General features: G+C 30.9%; 1 protein-coding gene across 4 annotated transcripts; it reads right to left on the bottom strand.

Moving 5' to 3' along the window:
- Window positions 1-1,711: 1,711 nt before the first annotated feature.
- On the bottom strand, window positions 1,712-19,969 carry LOC144837561 (solute carrier family 15 member 1-like). 4 transcript variants are annotated; one of them, XM_078692737.1, is made up of 21 exons: window positions 19,907-19,963; window positions 18,890-19,025; window positions 17,021-17,059; window positions 10,218-10,288; window positions 9,667-9,760; window positions 9,032-9,173; window positions 8,720-8,812; window positions 8,307-8,406; window positions 7,873-8,041; window positions 7,613-7,695; window positions 7,131-7,214; window positions 6,616-6,750; window positions 6,413-6,445; window positions 5,768-5,938; window positions 5,508-5,636; window positions 4,662-4,882; window positions 3,881-4,009; window positions 3,141-3,282; window positions 2,702-2,833; window positions 2,479-2,586; window positions 1,712-2,194 (listed from the first exon to the last, which is right to left on the bottom strand). In XM_078692737.1, the coding sequence occupies exons 2-21, from the start codon at window positions 18,945-18,947 to the stop codon at window positions 1,994-1,996; spliced, it is 2,334 nt and encodes a 777-aa protein (XP_078548863.1). In that variant the 5' UTR covers window positions 18,948-19,025; window positions 19,907-19,963; the 3' UTR covers window positions 1,712-1,993. The 4 variants fall into 4 exon arrangements, with proteins under 4 accessions (XP_078548863.1, XP_078548872.1, XP_078548880.1 ...); XM_078692746.1 differs by lacking the exon at window positions 18,890-19,025 and having other exon boundaries at window positions 19,907-19,969; XM_078692754.1 differs by lacking the exons at window positions 17,021-17,059; window positions 18,890-19,025 and having other exon boundaries at window positions 19,907-19,969.
- Between the last annotated feature and the right edge of the window lie 1,063 nt (window positions 19,970-21,032).

Here is a 21,032-nt window from a genome sequence, read left to right as displayed (position 1 = left end):
GTCGATGGCAAGGTAGAGCCAGATGTGTTTATGCCGTTGGTATCACTCTTCAAGTACCTGCTAAATACAGCTGTCTAATTTTTGTTGATAAGTACAATTTCCTAATTTGATAAATATTTTGAATGACATTACTTGCGTCAATATATTACATTATTATTATTTTATTATCTGTTTCTTGTCTATTTATTTTAAGAACGCACTGTGTATGAACATGTTCCACAGTTGTAAAGGTGTTGCTTCAAAATTATTATTACACAAGATGACATGAAATTGAGATTATATATTCACTATATTACCGCAGATTTGTCCATTGTTCTTCTATCCCAGTTTGTCCCAGTCCCTTTGTACTTGTCTCACGCAGGCCAGACAGCAGCTCCTTAACTTTCTGGGTTCTGCCTTCTTCTTTTTATTTTTTTATTTCAAAGCTAGGATTATCTATATTCATATATATGCACAAGGAAGTGAATAAATGTTATATTGATTAATTGACTGAAAGTACAGCGTCATATGTTTGGAAATAATTCAAGTTAAAATAAATAAAGGTCTTCAAAAACATTGTGAATAAATATAATTTATTTCAATATAATTAGACTACATCTACCACAGTAATATTATTACACATTCTGTACGAGTTAACATTTAGAATAAAACCATCACCATGATTCCCCCAAACATTTTAGTTAAGTACATTAAACATGGAATAAATATTTCCACCTTTCTATTTATTAAGCCGCCTGTTGTACTGTATATAAATTATAACCTTGTATTTTTACAAAAACTGCTTATTTTCAAACACAGCATACTTCACATACAAATATTATTTACTGTTGTAACATAAAATTACTGAAGAAGATTTTTAATTTATTAAAAATACAAAACAAAGCATTTAAAAAAATAAACAAACTCATATTTTCAAGGTATTAATGATATAACATATAAAGTTGGTTTATACAAAAAACAGGAACATTTGTGTACCTTGATTTTAAAAATGGGAACATTTGTGTACCTTGATTTTAAAAGTTTATCTGGAGACCCACCATTAGTAACTATGTACCTTAATAGTAAACAATCAGTAAAATAATTTGAAAGAGAACATTTTTACATTAATACAACCTTTCCTCAACATAGCAAACGTAAAAAAATTATATAAAACAGAGCAAAATATATTTACTTGTCTCTACTTACAGCAGGCTAGAATAAAGCTTCATTCACACTGCTCTGTTTCATCGTTCAATTATGTATACAATTTTCCATTGTTTCACACAACACTTTGAAACAGACCACGTGTGAATGTACCTTAAGACTCTTCCCTGTAATATACTTGGAATAGCCAGTTTATATACACTGTGTACATTTACTTAAACCGTCTAGCACCACTACATGTGGTCCTAAGAAACAACCCTTACAAGCCCACGCACTATATAAGAACGTTCTAAAAAGCACCGTAAAATCATTTAAAACTTACTTATACACTTAGGCTTATTCTATTATAGTCTTTGGTAGTTCATATGTATACTTTTAGTATAGCATATCTACCTACAGTATCTACCAGTCTCGCACATCTTCACAACTTATGGCATATATAATGGCATTATTACGTAAATACATACTTTTAATAACGCCATAACCAAGATTTTTGCAGGGGGTTCGTTTTTCCACAAAACAGGAAAAAATCGTTACAAGCTAGGCGAGTTCGGCCTATTACCTCCTCTTTTGTTGAAAAGAGCACTACAGGCAAAAGGGGGGGGGGGAGGGGGGTTTGTTTGAACCCTCTAAACTCCCCCTCCTTACTACGGACTTGAATAAATGGCTGATGATGTAATCATAGATAGCTGATCTAATATTTACAACAACCAAAAATATTTAGGCAAGCATATTTTTTTAAGCCTTAAGCATTTTTAAGCTTGTATATAAAACAAGCTTAAAATTATGTTTTTATTCTCAAACAAAAGAATACAATTGTACTCAATTAAAACAATTAAAATACATTAATTTATTCTTGATAACTTGTTCCTTCTACATTTGCCACTGGGTCTCGCAAAGACATTTCTGCTTGGTTTTTATCGTCTACTAAATTTGTTAAGTCTGTAGTCTCTGGAACAGCTGGGGTGATGTATGTGTAACGTAGTGCCATTGCGATGAAGATCAATAAGATTACACCAGTAAGTCCAGCAAAAATAAAGAACTCGGTGGCCTGTTACATAAAAAGACAAAAAAAGTTTACTAAATGTTAATACAGTAAAAATCAATGTAGCTTACATAGTGACACTGTAACAGTCATTCTGCTCATGCTCATAATGTTTCTGAGCATGCGCAGAATGACCTTGACTTGTAAAAAATGGCTACTTTTTAAAATGTATTAAAAAAAATTGAATTTAGATAATTCTGGTTTCAAGAGTTTTGACAGTGCAATGAAAATTCATTTCTTCCAAAAGCAAACAAAAAGCAAACAATAAAGTATTGCAATGAAAGTCTTACCTGACTATCAACAATTCTACTCTCAGCTACAATGACAACAATGAGATTACCAAACGCTACCGTCATCAGCCACGCAGCCTGCACGCATGATTTCATACTGGATGGGGCCTACAACACAAAAGTACAATACAGCTATATTATTATTTATTCTCTCTTCGCAAGAATTTCACACTTCTCATAATAATTATAACTTTAATACTATAATAACTTAATTGTTACATACCTGAGAATATGAGAATTCTAAGCCAGTTACAGAAAACAAAATTTCGCCAAAAGTGATCACAAAATATTGTGGAATCTGCCAGAATATGGAGATAGTGTTTGGGTTGATGTCGATGTGCAGCACTATGATTGGCTGAAAAATAATAATAAATGATTATCAATACAATAAGCACACATCTAAACATATTGATATTTGAAATTTTAACATTTGATTTGACATCTCAACATATTGACATCGGACAACACTGTATGCTGAGGATTGAGTAACTTTTTTTTGGAACGGAACAGTGAATGTTAACCCTACCCAATATTTAAAACAAACGCGTCGTTGAGTTCATACTTAACAATAAAATTTCTCTGTTAAAAAATACGGAAAAACAATGTCAATTGAATACTCCAAACATTTCAAAATTCTTGCATTTTGAATTTTTTCAACATACCTGACATGAACCCAGTGACAGCGTCTCGTTGCATTGGATAACCATTGTATATATAGCTCCATTTTCAGCTATTAGTTTTATATTAGCTTCTTCGTGAGTTTTATTATCATCAGGTGACTGAGATGGGATTAGTACTGTATACCTACAAAATAAAAAAACAAATATTTTTCTAAAATTGTACTAGGAAGGTTTTAAACTACCTACATTTGAATATTTCCTAGTAATATTATATCTCCAATATAATTATTCATGATATACTGCAAATAAAAAAGTCTATTGTGTTCTCAACTAAAACATTTGTTTAGTCAATGTTTGAATTTGAAACTATTAGGAAAATCGTTATAAAAATTACATAAATACTGACATTACAAATAAATACATTTATAAAATATTTTCCAGGATAGGCCAAAAAGCTTAGTAGCTTATTTCCGTTGGGATCATTTTATGTGTATGGTATTCATAATGTATTTTAAATATAGATTAGATGTGAAATAACATTCATTTAGCATGAATTCGAATCTGTTATAAAGATATTCAGTATACAATGCAAATGATTTACAAAATTTAAAAAATTACAAAGGTGGATCCAAGGAGGTAGGTCAACCCGGAGCTCCAATTTAAAGAAGACTTTAAAGATAAGACATTAGGTTATGTTCAGAACTTCATATTTCAGAATCCTGGATACGCCCTGAATTTGTTACTTGGTCTTAACAAATAAAAAGCTTCAACTTAGAACTTACGTATCTGGAACAATCTCCACAAAGGCAGATGCATTAAAGAATTCAAAAGGAATGGTGTACCTATTCTCATCACTCTCTAATATCACAGACATGTTAGTCAAGATATCAGGTTCTATAACATACACAACACTGCAAACAAACAAAGTAGAAATTTAATGCACAGGCTTTAATATAGTAGCATGGGTACCAACAAAATCAAAGATGTATGCTTACAAATATTGATTAAATTCATCTCAAAGTTATTTTTAAAAGGATATAAGATCAATGTAAACAATTCTTTCTTTTTGAGTATAGCAAACCATAACAAATATCTCTAAAAGTCTCAAGTGTGATGCAATGTGAAATAAAACGAATGAACAAAAAATGTTATAATATGATCTTTTCCTAAATAATTTTTTTTCTTTTCTGTAACAGAAAGATGGCAATTAAAAAAAAAGTGTAACTGATGTACCGACTAGTAGAGCGCCATCTAAATATTGAGTACCAATATCCATGGACCAAACCTGTACATTTTAGATGTCAGGTGTAAACAAACTTTTAAAGGTCAACCCAATGTCAAGTTCAACTTGTTCTTCTGACTCTGACTTTTATGGTTTAGTAAGTTTCTTAGGTCATCAACCACATACAAGCTTTTAGCTTTTTGATGATGGGCCTTTTCATGTTTTAATGTATTTTATTCTATATTTTTAATGATATTTTTTCTCTTTGATGAATAAAATTAAATGAACACTTAAAGGTCAGCCCAATGTCATGTTGAAGTTTTCTGATTTATAACACTCACTTGATTAACGCATCGGCTCGATGAGGTTTGACTATCTGTCCTTTGAATTGTCTGGTTTCAAATTGTAAGACACCTGATAGGTTGAACAACCCAACAACCGCTATATCAGCTTCTTCACTCGTTAACTCTGGTACGTAGACAGATGTATCACTTAGAGGGCAGTTTTGTGGTAGAAACGTTACGGTGTAGTTGTTTAATGGTAGAATGGTTTGGTCTGAAGACTGGTGAGACAAAAAACAAATACAAATTAGTATTAGTGTAATTCATTACATTCTTATTCTCATTAAATAATAAAAAACTTTTATAAAGCGATGTTTACTGACTCACAGCGCTAAAAGACAAAAAGAATTATTATAACAGGTGAGATTTTAGAAGTGACTTGAATTGCTTAAAAAAACATAAAAACAAACAAAAACAGTAACTACAAAACAAGGTTAATTGGCAGGAAATACAAAAGGGAACTGAATCCTATAGCCATGGAGAAATTATTTAGATTCCTCCATGCTATAGAGAAGATCACAAAATGGAAACTGAATCTTTATAAGGTAAGAGCCTGTATTCTACTCAAGCCCATGAAGATAAAAATATAAGCAATTCAAATATAATATATCATAAAATGTTAACAATATAAAATCTGAAATTCATTCATTAAAACACAAAAACTGGCAGCAAATTCAAACAAAAGCCACACCCAATTAAGGAGTTTTTCCAAGAACAATTAATTTTCAATATTACCAGAAATGAAAAAAAATGAAAATGATCTGCAATTCTTGTATTTGTATAAACCATTATATTAAAGTATTATAACTTGTACTTACTATTACTCCATGGTTAATAATAACTTACATTAGCAAAGGCCAGATGTCCAAGTACTTGGTCCGTATCTCCTCTAAGCTCAGCATCCAGGTCACAGGGGGCAGCATTTATGATTTTAAGCATTCCTTCATTGGACTTTGGGAAAGTTAATTCATTGCTCTATAAGTGATAAAAAGGAATTTATTTCTTTTTTTTTTTTTCACAATTTAAATCGAACAAACTCATGAAAAGTGTAAATTTCTATCATTCTGAGCCTCATCAACTGTTACTTTGTTTTATTACCAACTTACGTCAAGCCTCAACTGAAGAAATCCAGCAATCACAAATGCCAATCCAGCAAAAAAGATGCCGGCACCCATCCTCTGTAGAGGGCGACATGGGAGCCGCAAGAAACGTATCAATGGATATATAACGACTTCAAATAAAGGAATCATCAGAATTATCAATATTGGGTTAAAAACCTAAACAAGAAAATAACATTGATATTATTATGTTATAAATATCTATATATATTAATCATATCAGGTGTATAATTAGGAACCCGGTTAAATCAAGACACAACTTTGCGCCGATTACTAGCTGCATTATGGGAGTATGTTTCCATATGTGTTTGATCAGGAAATGACTGGGGTAATAATGTGAAGCGCATTGAGAGCTTGCTTATATGCGCTATATAAGAATGAACTATTATTATTATTATTATAAAGGCAAGTTACTGAAAAGAATGACAATGCTGTGGGTATCAGTGGCTGGTATTAATGGAGATACAAATAAATTAAGCAAAAATCTAAATCAAAACGATAAAGTAAACCAGCTACAGAGAGAGAATGTTTTTATTATATTATATATTTTTATATTGGGAATCATGCTTGTATTTTTGCTGGTTTTATCAAATTATCTCTCTAAAAAAATACAGTAAAATCTGTATTACATACCATCATTTGATCTGGTTTTACTCTCCAATTACCCTGAAATATATAAAATTAAAAACAATCAGAAAATAAGTACACAATTTACAACAAATGCACCAATGGGAAACATTTCTATATGTAAATCACAAGATTGACATGAAGGATACTCATCAAGCCAAAAAATATTTCTTATTTACAAAAAAATGAAACAAAAATTCAGAACTCACCAGTTGACCATCTAAGTGTTCAGCCTGAAGTGTCCATCGCGACCCTTGCTGGTCAAACAACGCCCAGAAGATTGGCAGCGGTAAATACATAAATAAAACATGGAATAGATTCCTTACGTCAGTAAGTAACTTAGCCTGAAACACAAATTAAAAATAATTACCATGGTATTTAGATTTAAAAAATAAACAAATATCAATGTGACCGCACAGATTATTTTCTGGATTAAAAAAAAACCCCATCTACATCAAGCTACATTCAACTTGTTCCATTTCATAGAATTGAAGACATTATTCAATTCCGTATATGAGATTCCATTATTAAACAAAATGGTGCCGTCTTCCACTCTGTATGAAACAGAACAAGTGTAAATGTAGCTTCATAGATGAAGATGAAGCAATAGAAAACATGGTGGATATAAGACATTTTGGTTTGTTCCATTACTTTATAGGGGTGTATTCTCTTTGTGGAAATCATTGGCTAAAGTTGGTTTATTCAGGTAAATAGTATTACTTACATCATATTTATCATCTGCCCAGTCAATCCAGTGTTCTTTTGTAATATCTGTTTTCCTTTTAACAAATCGATTTTTTAATGCATACTGCAAAGTACAAAAAGATTCAAAATATTTTGACAATGCTAAAGTACATTTACCAGTAGATTAGAATACTGTTATCATAACAGTTTATTCTACAAATTTTTGTGTTTACTTTTTTTTTAAATGTTCTTACTTTCTGTAAAAATCAAACCTTTCTTGTATAAAAGCAACAGATACATTTTACTTGGTTTACAGTATATGCTTTCTTGAGCTCTGTTCACACTATCAAACTAGTTTGATAAAAAAGTGTGATGTGCACAAATATGGTAGTGATATGCCCAATTATGGTAGTGGTATGACATCATCATGGCCATATATGGGCACATCACATATAGTTTGATAGTGTAGACAGAGCTTATTTTCACATTTCCTCATTACAGACATAGGCATATGGTACTTACAAATATAGCGCTAATGACTTGTCCTATAATGTTACCAGTTGGTGGAAATTGCTTATATTTCTTTCGTCCAAGTACAAATATAACTGAAGTGAAGAAAAAGAACTTTTATGCTATTAACTCACCCTAAACCATTTTCTATGACATCATATTGGTCCCAATTGTCTTTTACAATCAAAATACAATCTGAAAATCATATTAGACTCCAAGATCCAAACTCTGTGGGTGCTCTAGTACATATATATGATTGTAAAATCACTTACATAATGAAATACACATTAAAACTGCTGGAACACCAAAAGCTAAGAAATAACAGTCTTCTCCAAAGCATTGGACATCACTCCTTAAAATTGGTGTAATGAAAGTTGATAGAACACTACCAGCGTTGATTGTAAAGTAAAACACAGCAAAGAATTTCTGTAGCATTTCCACCTATTAAATAGGTTTAGAAAAGAAAAGTTACTACGCTTCTAACAACTCAATAAATTGTGTCGCATGTTTACAAATTTTTTCTCGCTCATAATTCTGACGAAAAAAAATAGTTTCTCAATGCTTTACGAGTCAAAAGATTTTTATTGAAAACGCAGTACTATTATAATAATAATACAGTATATTAAATCTATAGAGGGTGCTGTATAAACAATTATTTATGCATGAGTAGGTTTAAACTTCTACCTAAATTTGTTTGTGTTCTTACCTCACCACCGATGAACTGATCACCCCCAAATGCTGACACACATGGTTTTATCCCTCCGGTACCAATTGCTATTAAAAGAAGGGCAATCATTGGGCCAACACTGCAAAATTAATTTATTATTTAGAATTAGATAATATAGTTCCTATTTTTAGTTGTGACTTGGAGAAATTACACAAACCAACATTCATAGATTAGTTCATTATTGTAGAGAGATGTTCACAGAACTTTTAGGTATCCATACCATTGCTTGGAAGAGATATAGACATATATATATAGACATGAAATAGACAAATACAAATAAATCAAATATAAATCAATATGTGGCATACAAAGGCTTTGAATCATTTACTCATAATGTGTCTTTAATAAATTTAGTGAAAAGTTGCTTAGATGATGATAATAATACTACTTACATTTCTGGGCTACCAGTTGTCTGCGGTGGTAGAGCTGTGAGAGACATCAAAGCACTACCACACATATACACAAATGAGATATACAGGATTGTCCTACAAAGAGAGTTACATGCATTAGATCAAACTTATTTATACTAAGATTGTAATCGTATAATGCATCCTTAAATAGAACACATGTTTTCAATTGGTGTAGTTTGTGAGTAATTAAAATGTAGTCTAGTTTATCCATCTTTAATTGTCACGTTTTTGGAAGTGTTTGCAATGCAATTTATGTGTTTGTATGGAGTTATATAAATTGTAGGCCTACAGTACCTGTATTTTCCGAGGAATCCATCGGCTATCATGGCACCCATCAGCGGTGTAAAATAACACAACATTACAAACGTGTGAAACAGAGCGGTGGCATTATTATCACTTAGTAATAAGATGTTCGTTAAGTACAGAATTAAAATTGCTGGAAAAAATAAACAAAATATGGATTATTAAATCAACAAACTATATTTTGAAACTTAAATGCCATTTAAAAATCAAATCAAAATCAATCGATATGTAAAACATATGGGATTGGATATTTGCAATTCATTTTAAAAAACAAAGCTGGGTACCCGACCGTGCAGAGGCAACTACCAACCATTAAAGATATCAGTGTTGATAATAAAGTGCTTTGATCTATTTGTATTGCACTTTGGTAAAGGAAATTCAGTATCTGATCTCACTTGGTATAGAACAAGATGCGGTGCGGTGGTGGAAGTAGGTTGTGTAGGAGAGGGGAATGTTAAGTTAAGTTTGATATCAATTTCTATTTTTAGATGATTAGACATTATGTAATTATTATCTATTGTTGCAAAAGTATTCCTCTAAGTTATAATATCTTTGGTCCCAACTCAAGATTGTTAGTAGTTATACTGTAAAAAATATATATTATATTGTTTTTAATGACAACCTACTTCTCATTCCATAGTAAGAAAATCGTTCACAAAATTCATTCCCAACGATGTAGTAGACACTGGTTGGGAAATTGTCCGCACAGCAAAAGAATTTCTAGTGAAATATCAAAAGTAAAGCATGTTTAACAAGTCCAAACGTTGCACACGTACCTATGTATTCATGGTTTAATGTAAAGAATTATATACAGATAATGAATATAAAATACTAGATTTATGACCAAAAGAATTAGAATTAATGGAAAAATATATTATAGCAGACTTATATAGTGGACATTTCATACATTGTGCTCAATTTTTGTTTATTGAATGCAATTCTATTATGTGTATAACAGTGTTTATCATACTAAATAATTTGTGCTTAAAAGTATTTGTAGTTAAGTTTATTAATCATGATGTATATAGCAGTACTTATATTATTATAATGCACAGTTCTCCAACATTTTATGCCCCAAAGGCTTTCGATCTGTACAATAATTGAAATTACACTTGAAACGTAGTGTATTGTTGTTTGTCAGACATTCTCATCATCATTAATTAATCATTAACCTTACCGGCATTCTTCCCCAGGCCTTGCCACTGATCTTCTGTGGCTTCTCATCAGACGACTCAAGCAGTGAGGCATCTGGCGACACAAACAAAAATACATTTTATTTACTTATTTAAAGATACAGACATTTTTAAATAAATATATATTAGAAACAAAAGAAAATAAAAATAATACAATATAAAGACCTTTGCAAAGAGATGCAATAATTGTAACAACATTTAGTTAGAGGAGATCCAGCCACTGATACCCACAGCATTGTCATTTTTTCAGTGCTTATTTTATTTTGTATCTCCATTAAGATCCAACCACTGATACACACAGCATTGTCATTTTTTCAGTGCTTATTTTATTTTGTATCTCCATTGAGATCCAACCACTGATACACACTACAGTATTTTCATTTTTTCAGTAATTTGCCTTTTGATTTAACAAACGATGCAATCGTCCTATTTTTGTTATTGTATTCAATTTCATTGCTTAACATTTTCACGTAAACTTCACTACCACTAATCACATACATTGAGGAAATTACGGTGCAGGTGATTGTAATACACAAGAAAACATGCTCGTCTCGCATGACGCATTCATTTGGTCTTGCATCTCACAAGCCAATCTCGCATGTCATCTTAAAACATGTCCCATGAGAGACATTAACTTTGCTTCTCACAGTACTAATGTCGCGCATCACGTCTCACGGGAGGAATTACCTCGGTCTCGCATCTCAGTAAGCTTATCTCATACAACATCACCTTAAACATGCAGTGTGATGTTAATTATATACGTTAATGAAGTTGATAACACTAATGAGGCATACACCGGTATTATTATCATTCATTATAATTATTTTTGACGTATGAAATACTATAATTCTATAAATATATTATTTAATGACATCGTTTGTATGTGAATAACACTTGTGATGATACTTAGCTTTCGCATCTTGTTAATAAATAGCATACAATTATAATAACATTATTTTACATGAATAAAAAGTGAAGAATGAAAATAAAATTAAAAACAATAGACTTGCAAGACTAAACATAGTTTTGTTAATAATTTTAAATATTATCAGTTTGTATGTACATACTGTAAATATAATGGATAGTATTATTAATAAATAATAAATATTATTTATTGATTATTAATTTAATATTAAAAAGAATATAGTAAGTCAATGTTTTGATACAATTAATTCATTTGATTATTAGAGACAAAACTAAATATGCAAGACATGTACAGTATAATGATTTAAGTTCCATCCTTTGGGAAACCTCTTTTTTTGGGAGACCCATATTTATGAGACAACCCTATTCATGGTAGGTACACCCCTATTAGGATATATTCTACAGTAACTCAACCAATTCTTATTATCATTTTTAGGGGACACTTCTATCAAAGAGGCACTTTGTTGGTAACCAAAGCTGTTCTCTTTAATACCTACAATGTAGAGGGTCTACTGGATAAAATCTCAATATATTCATTCATAATTTTACATATTTAAATAATATATGATTCAATTGATTACACAAACCAGAAAAGGTGTTGGTAGTTTATGAGTGCAGCTTATGTGGATATTCTATTACGATGATGGTGGTTTGTGGGCATGCTCCCAGTTGAGGGCTTGGTTTGTGGACTGTACCATTTATGGACAGTGATGTTCAATGAATTTTATACTTTTCAAGTACATCTAGCTCTTCGAGGAGAATATGGCATTTGTCGGTTTATCCTGGTAAGCTAGGCCTTGAAATAGACTAATCATTTCATTTTGCTACATGGTATGTTAAATATTGTCCATGAATTAAAAATGGCAGATATAAAGAATAACATAGTACTGTACTACAGATACACACTTCCTGTGAATTTTTTTTCAAACAAATGCAAAAATTTCTTTAAAATCCCTTGAAGACATAACTATTGAATTACAACGTCTCATTAATTGGTTGACGTAGCCAACAGTTACCAACAATCTGAAAATCCTTAGAGATGATATCGTATAATGAATTATAAAACTATAACTTAGCACGATATCTCCGGTGACATTAAGCGTTGACACTTAATAATAAGTAATTATTAGCACGCTAAGTACATAACGCTAAGTACGTACAATTCAATACCGAAGTCATCTGTTTATAGATGCTTGCTTTTAATCTTCCTATAAAGTATGTTCTTAGAAAATTCAATCGTGGCAATTTTCCTTACAAACCATTATGAACATTAATATCATTTGCACACTCAATAAAGCTTTTATCTGCCGCAATAAACAAAAGCTTTCTTTCTTTCGTCAGAACATGAAAAATAAATAGGAATAAATTAAAATTTCAATGAATAGGCCATTTTGTAGTTTCTTATTCACTCTTTCCAAAAATAAAATAATGTTTTCACTTATAAAAAATGGTTTAAAGATGTATTGTCTAAAAAAAATTAAATAATTTTTTGTCTATCCAATTTTGTTGTCAAAGTGGGTTTATTAAGTGACATTAAAATGGCATATTCAACTAAAATGTTTTAAAGAATTATTTTATCTGGGGGACAATACATCTTTAGCCAAAAATCTAAAAGGTATGTTCAAGCATAAGTAAACTCAGTAAAGCCTGTTATATTACTCATTCTAAGTCTGCTAAAATAATAAAACAATATAAATCGTCTTTTTCTCGTGATCAACGGCATAAATGAGATTTTAAACCCATCAGGCTTAATGTTTTCATAATGAGAATAGTTCCACATATTGAATAAATATAATTGTAGTTACAGAATATTCTGTGATGTGTTTTCCATCTGTCACCATGTCAAGAAACGACTTGTAAAATCACATTATTCTGAAGAATTTTTATAAAGGAAAACAAATATTTTGTATTATTTTTAATAAAATTTCATTTTATCATCAACAAAAACAAGAGTTGTCTAATCACATTATTCAGAAGAAATATTTTGAATTTTTAAAAATAAAATAACATTTTTGTATATTATGTAAATGTAAAGTAAATAATTCCTGTATATATTTTTATTATTTTTGTAATATGTTTATTATGTCTCTCAAACTGTATTTTGAATTCAAATAAATAAAACAATATTTTGAATAATCTTGATAAAATGATATTAAATTTACATACAGTAAGTATTCCTATTTCAATAATTCCTGTATATTGATAATTGCATTTGTTATAAATGTTGCGCACTGTATTTTTTAATGCAAGTTTCAAATGTAGGTTAAACATTTTTTTTATTATGGACAAATAAAGACAATCAGTATCAGCATATTGTATATTCAGAATAGTTTATATAAATGAGGTCTGTTGTGTTGTAATGATTTTTTGCTTCAATTTATTTTTATCATCAATTTATTCAACAGTATTGCAATCATGGGAAGAATTTTCCTCCATGCAATAATAATAATAATATAGTAATAGAATTTATTTCAGATGAAAATTTGGGCTAGAGGTAACTAACAATATTAGCAAATTTAAAATTGAAATAAATAAATAATAATAAATACATAATCAAAAATTACAATTAATATGTGACTATATCATACCAGTTAAATAAATAATATTTTACAATTTTATTTGGTGAATATGTAATTTTAATGTCACATAATAGTTATTCACTTCACCAAAACAATTATTTACATGAAAACTTTTTATTTTGTCTTTTTACAAGTGAAATCATTATTTTTGTTAATTTTTTGCTATGGAAGTGAATAACTCCATCATAACTTCAAAATAGTCTATTCAAAGTCTGATTTTATAAATCTTTATTTTTCATGATTTTGGGGGACAATACATCTTTAATAATAGGGGTGACCCAATGAAGGGTCTACTGTACTGTATATTTAGGTTATAAACTGGACTAGTATTATTTGTATGAATAGCTTGACTAATAGGATTAAGAGAAAAGGAAGAAGGTGTGGTGTTGTTGAGGCATTATAGTATGACAGGTAATTCTAGTAATACAGCGTCTGTATTCAAGTAAGCAAATCCTTACCATCACTGCTATTTACTCATGTTGATGAATTTTATTATTTCTAAGCGTAGTGAAATATTCATAACAAATATTTTTCTATTAATTTTGTTCTATTTTAAAGGAGGAGGTGGGTTAAAAGAAGAGCCTGTTTTTTGAGGTGGGAAAGGTTTTTACCTCTCTGCCACATGTTTTTGCAATAAAGCAAAATATCATAATTTTAACATAAAATGCAATTTACAATTTAATTTGAAATTCAAGAAAACTCTTTTTTAATTCATTGTTTTAAATGTTGCAATATTGTTCATGTTTTTATAAGTACTTTAAATGTATTTTTTATAAGTACATGTATTTTTAATGTATATAAATATCTTACTATTTAACATAGGAAGAACATGTTTATGACAATTTTATGTCTATTTCTACATTTTTTCAATGTCCCAATTCTAATAATATCATTTTAACAATTTTAATAATGAGTTCTCTTTAACATTCTAATCTAATAATAGTTTAATAATTGTATTTTATTATTATAGGATATTCATTATCATTATCAAATATAGTATATCTTTATTATAACTCTTCTTGTTTATATTTATTTTACTTATATATATTTTGTATGTCATTGTATTTTTATGTTAGCGATTGTGCCTGTCATGAATTTCCGCAAGGACCAAATAAATCTGAATCTGAAATCTACCAGAATTACATAATTGAAGTACTTCCTAGAATGAGAGGCACCTCATGCCTAAGGGAATACTCCTTGTTTACTGTTTACAAATATCATTCTATAAACTATTTGTTTTGAAAAATGCATTTCACCATCTTGTAGATGTGATAAATGCGCAAGCCACATTGCCAAAAGCGTTTAAGCTCAACCCATATGTTTCTTAATCCACGCTGTCGTAATTGATTGAATTTAATGTAATTGATCAGAGGCATCTGAATTACTTGTTATTTAAAGGTTGACAACAACATTAATGCCTAGTTACCAACTATATTAGCCAAGAATTTGAAATAGCACGTCAAGATATATTAAATACAGTTTTGTTGGGGAAAGAAAGTGGGGTGGGGGAGGGGAGGATTTCATGCAGTGGTCTTTAAATAGAATGACAGTCAAGTTAAAATAATCTTACAAAAATTGAGAGTTGTAGTGGAGCTGTAGCTTAGTGGTTAACATGCTTGCCTTCCAATCTTAAAGACAGGGTTCAATCCTGACCTGGGTTCAATCCTGACCTAGTACCAGGGTTGCAACTCACGACTCTTTCAACCCCACTCCTTAAGCCTCAAATGAAACTTATATACAAATTAAGTTTATCCATCCTGTCATAGGCGAGTTACTCGTATCAATGCTTTTGAATAAAAACAAAGTAGGAACAAAAATGTTAGAAAAGAAATATTCCTAGCTATATAATTTTTGTTTACCATTTAAAAAAACATTTTTTAATTTGTATTTCGTTATATATTTTTTTACTTTGCATTTCGTTATACTTTTTTACTTATTTTTGTTATCTTACAGTTCAAAACTGCTGATAGTAGTAAAGTTGACTAAACACACATGTTTGGCAACGCACTCAATGTGTACACTTTGTACACACAGTGTCATTAAGATACTTGTGTATGTGGGATTGTTTGCCTAGCTCATTCTTGTCAGGTCATTGTGGGTGTCAGTAAACAGAATAAAAATAACTGTAAGATTAGCTTGATTACAATCACAGCTACAAAATCTTGATACATAATTTGTACGTTATGTTAATTTTGAATAATATTACAATATAATACTTAAAACCTATTTATTTTTGTCCGTTTAGTTATTGGCTTTTGTTCAAGCCCGTTTCTGTAGCTTCACTAGGATAGGAGGTGCCCGAGTCCTTGCCGAGACCCAACTGGTGGTAACTGCAGTTCATTATGAACCCTGGTTAGCGACGAGGGCGTATCCCCATACTTCGGTTTGTGTGCTACCGTAGTATGAACCCCATTACAATTGTTTTCACAGCGCTTCAAGACTTGTTTTTTTTTCACTTTATAAATTTAAAACCATGTGCCTATTGTCAGGTCGCAGAGAGGTCATCATGGAATCATACTATTGTGGCTGTCAGGACCATATTGGCTGGTAAACCACAATATAGTTAAGCCTACATACTTTTTTAGTTACAATACAGCATCAATCATTAATATCTAGCTTTTTTTTAATCAGTCTTTCCATACGGTGTCCACGTATATAATAAAGTTTGATATTAACGTTTAATGGTTAATTGAACACGTCTACTATGAAACCAAAGTTGAAATATCAAAAATATGGTTATGGTTATTGAAATGAAATATCCGTAAAATGAGATTCTGTAAATTGATGGGATTTGGAAATATGTTGCATAGGATTGTAAAGTACTAAATATTATAAAATAAAATTGAAAAAAAATAGTGGAAAGAAGAAAAGAAAGCAAAAGCAAAAAATTAATAAAATCATTTGAATGAAAATCTTTTACTATCTAGAATCGATAGTTGCTTTTTTAATAAAATAACGACAAAAGCGAGGTGAAAAATAGACAGAACTTATCTAGTTCATTTTTTACAGCATTTTTGGGACTCCAAATCATATAGGAGATTCTTTGATGACAAATTTGTTTCAGAAAAAAGTATAAAATGGTCGAACACAAGCTTAATTGGGGCATTTGACATGTTCAAATGTAAACATAATTACTTGATAGTAAGCAAGATGAAAAACTGATTACAAAATTATGATGACAAATTATGATGATGATTCAGATTTTATGCACATGGGTAAAAGATTTTCATTCAAATTTTTCATGTTAAATAAATGTTAAAATAAAATTACTAAAATTACACCACCTTCAAGTGGGCTCATCTCATCACTACATGTTGACGAATCTAGAATTATAGAGAAGAAAATATCAAAGAAATATTAGTATTGTCAGTTTTCCACCACCACCGGTTTAATTTAAATTCCATTAAGTCCATATGGTACAGTAGTTTAATTTAATATAAAAATTAATTTATAGGTACCGAGGTGAGAAAATCAATAACAGACAACAATTAACCGTGCAGAGATAAAAGATCATATTGCATGTAATAATTACTATTGACTATAAGATGGTATTAAAGTATAAAGCCTTGTCTACACTATCAAACTTTATGTGACAATAAATGTGATGTGTCCATGTATGGTAGTGATATGGTCAAATATGGTAGTGATATGACATCATCATGTCCATATTTGGGCACACATTTTTTTGACACATAAACTACTGAAAGCAAGAAGAGGCACTGAATTATAGTATTTTTATATGTATGCATTCAAGTTTTTTTGAAAATTCTTTAAAAAAGTTCTAATTTATGCAATTAGCAAACGATGCTTATACCATACAGTAGTATGAACATTTAAAAGGCAGATATTAAAGTCTGTCTTTTGGAAGACGAAATAACTGTATACTAAAGATTCAAATCGTCAAATTGGTTTTGCTTTTAAATGCCATGCACTAACTTGAAGATGCCTGAATTCCATTAAATAAACACATGAATCCCATTTATGTTTTGTGTGTGTGTAGATTATCAATTATGTACTGTGCATAATATCGGTATGCTTTCACATAAATGCCTCCAAAACCCATAAAAACATTCAAATGATACTAAATTCTACACCTGTATCAATAAATATAAAAAGTCTACTAAAATGGCGTATGCTTGAGTGATCGTTTCTGATTGGGTAGGACATGTTAAACTAAACTGTAGGGTTGATAAACTCCGAGACATGCATACGATGATATAAATGTAAGTTGAAATTATGGTTCTCTGATTTAAAACAATCAATATTTCTATTTCTTGTTTTTCTTAATGCCTTTATACTGGATATACAATACCAGATTTTAAATACTGGTTACCTGTGGCAGGTTCCTCAATACTTATTAACAGATTTCCCTTTTGTACACGATTCATTGTTGGTATATCCTATTCAATGTGGTTTAGTCAACTATGAAGTAGACCGAGTCTAATCAATGGTATTTAAAAACGTTTATAGTGAAACTTACAAAAGATATTCACTCTACACTGACTTAGATTACCTTGAGTATATTACTTAACTTTAGCTGCAGCAACAAAATGTGTTATTGCCACATTGGTTTTCTGTCAGGTAGCCAAACAGATCATTATTGTAGAGTTACAGTCTAATGTTTGATCGGAAGGAGGCAGCGAAATGGGTGTATGAGGAAATATGATTTGTATTATATTTTTAATACAGTAATCAGTTTTTAGATAAATGTATTTGAACTTCATCTGGGACTGCATGCTACAATAGTAATAGTAATTATTATTTTCTTTCTTCTTGATTAATTAACAAGAGTAGTCGTTATTTCCTGTCATAGGAAATCTTTGACAATTTGCTCTAGACTTTTTTGATTCTAAAATGGAGTATTTAAATAAGTGGCTATAAAAATGGAAATACATTAAGCGCCCTGTTTGAAGCCATGCCTCCGGATTAAGCATCACAAATTCTTTTATTCTAGTTTGTCCTTAATTTAAACCGCTGACGAAAATCAATAATCAATATTATTTATAATACAACAAATGAAAAATAAATGTAAATGACAATTCATATTTTAGCATTTTTGTGTTAACTTAATCAATACATGCGCTTCAATCCATGCTAACGAAACAATCCCATCATGCATGTTTCATGCAGGATGCATAGGTCAACAACCTGACCTGATATGTTACCATCGAAGGGGTCAAGCGTTTCAGCATCGACGAAAAGCTGTGCCATGGTGAAAATAATCAGAGTACTCTTCAAACAAAAATAAGGTGCATGGTAACGACGAAGGGGTCAGGGGTCAAAGCTAAACTGAAAACATAAAATAAAAATTAACAAAAATGTTTTTTAAATGATAAAGCAAATAAAGGCCGATTTACAGACAAGTGGTAACGGTAATGAAAATACAGGTATATAATCTATATGTTATTCCTTATGACCATTTACGCACAACACAGAGCGGACAGGAGGTTTCCACTCAGGACAGATACAGATTCTCTGTGGGACAAGCTACGCAGTTTTCCGCTTACCGTTACCACTCGTCTATGTAAATTGGCTTTAAGGATACCACTATCACTATAACACTAGCAAAGCAGAAATTGAGACAAGCCAACACCTTCCCCTTTATTTCTGATACTGTACAATTCTGTTCAAAAATCGTTTACCAAAATTATTGAAGACAATCAAATAAAAATACTTTTTATGAACATCAAAATAATTGTAACGCTCGAATTGCACTCGAAAATACACGCGAGTAACTCGCTTCTCACGGTAAACGATTTTTAACAGTCTGTACACACCTACTTCCCAATTCTACTTGACAGACTTGACATTTGACTTAACATTGAAATAACATTTAATCAAAACAGAACTACAAAAGGATCAATTTATTTTAAAACCCGGCATGGGGAGCTATAAAATCTAAAAAATATCCACGTATATAAACTAATAAGGGGATATTTTAATGCAAACAGGTTGAACCTATTCAAAATCTACAATCAGGGTCAGTGTACACGGACAATATAGTAAACACAATAGGTAAACATCAAATCACAGACCTGTTATACTTCAAACCGATTCAATGATGGCTGTTAAATACGCCCGTTACTGACAGGGTCGTGTCAAAATACACAACATACGTACAAATATTTAATTCTGACAAAATTGTAAATAAATAGTTAGTTGATACTTACTTTTCTCACTTGAACTTACACTGCCATATGCTGCACTGGCCTCCGATGCCATGTTACTTTCCCGGTACTGTGATTACTGCCTGATAAATAAACACAGTTTTGGATCCAATGTAAAATAATTTCAAACTATAGAGGGTGGTACGTAGGTTTTTTTGTTTCATCAGGCCATGGAGAAATAAGTTAGGACTAACTTATTTCTCCATGATCAGGCCATCGATTTGTTAAAAAAACGAGGTATATTCAGAGCGTCATTTCGACGATCGAGCATTCTCTACTTCTACGGAGCGCCATTTATGCCTTTATTTAATTCCGAAATAGAAATGGACCAAATTTAGCACCAGTGGAGCACAGTGATATAAAATAGAAATAAGTCACTAATTTTAATTTAAGACAATAAGTGTCACATATCTCTATTTAAAAAAAAAACAATATTAAAAAAAAAAAAATATCCGTCGAGGTTCGAACCCCAGCCGATAGCACTCAAAACTGAGCATTACTCGTTACGCCACCAAGTACATGACTGAAAAGCTGATAATAGTCTATTTATACGTGTATTACGTAATTGATCATTACGTCATAAATATCCTATTAATCTTGCTAAAACCAAAATGATCAGTTAGCTCAGTCGTCTGAGCGTCGTGTTAACAACACGTATGTCGTGGGTTCGATTCCCACGCTGGTCGGTGGAATAGAGTTAAGGCTATGCGAGCCACTGTGTTTGGGGTTCACAGATCATACGTCCCCCTTTCCACCACACATCATGAGGCGACAACATCAATGCATCTGGTGATGTGGTGGAAACGACCCCAAAAGGCTGTGGCAGGGCCTTAGTGCTGAGGCAGGGAGAGCACATTTACCATCTTTTTTTTTTTGGCTCTCGCAAACTGCTTTGGTGGTTTAAATTTTATGTTTAGCGCCCTCAATTTATTTTAATGTAAAAAAAAGGGAATTAATTCTCTTCCTTACGTGTTTAGAAGAGAATTAATTTTATCTCATCGTAGTTTGGTATGCCGTGCGTTTGTTATGCAAATGAGTGTGCACATGTGCTGTGGGAAAGATGGTATTGTTAGTCATTCGCGATCAACACACAACACTGTTCAATTTTTATTTTGTTAATCTTTTACAT

This window comes from Antedon bifida, chromosome 1 (assembly GCF_963402885.1).
Source record: "Antedon bifida chromosome 1, ecAntBifi1.1, whole genome shotgun sequence".
Lineage (NCBI taxonomy): Eukaryota > Metazoa > Echinodermata > Crinoidea > Comatulida > Antedonidae > Antedon > Antedon bifida.
Note: the sequence above shows the minus strand (reverse complement) of the source record. Positions and strands in the feature narration are given on the sequence as shown.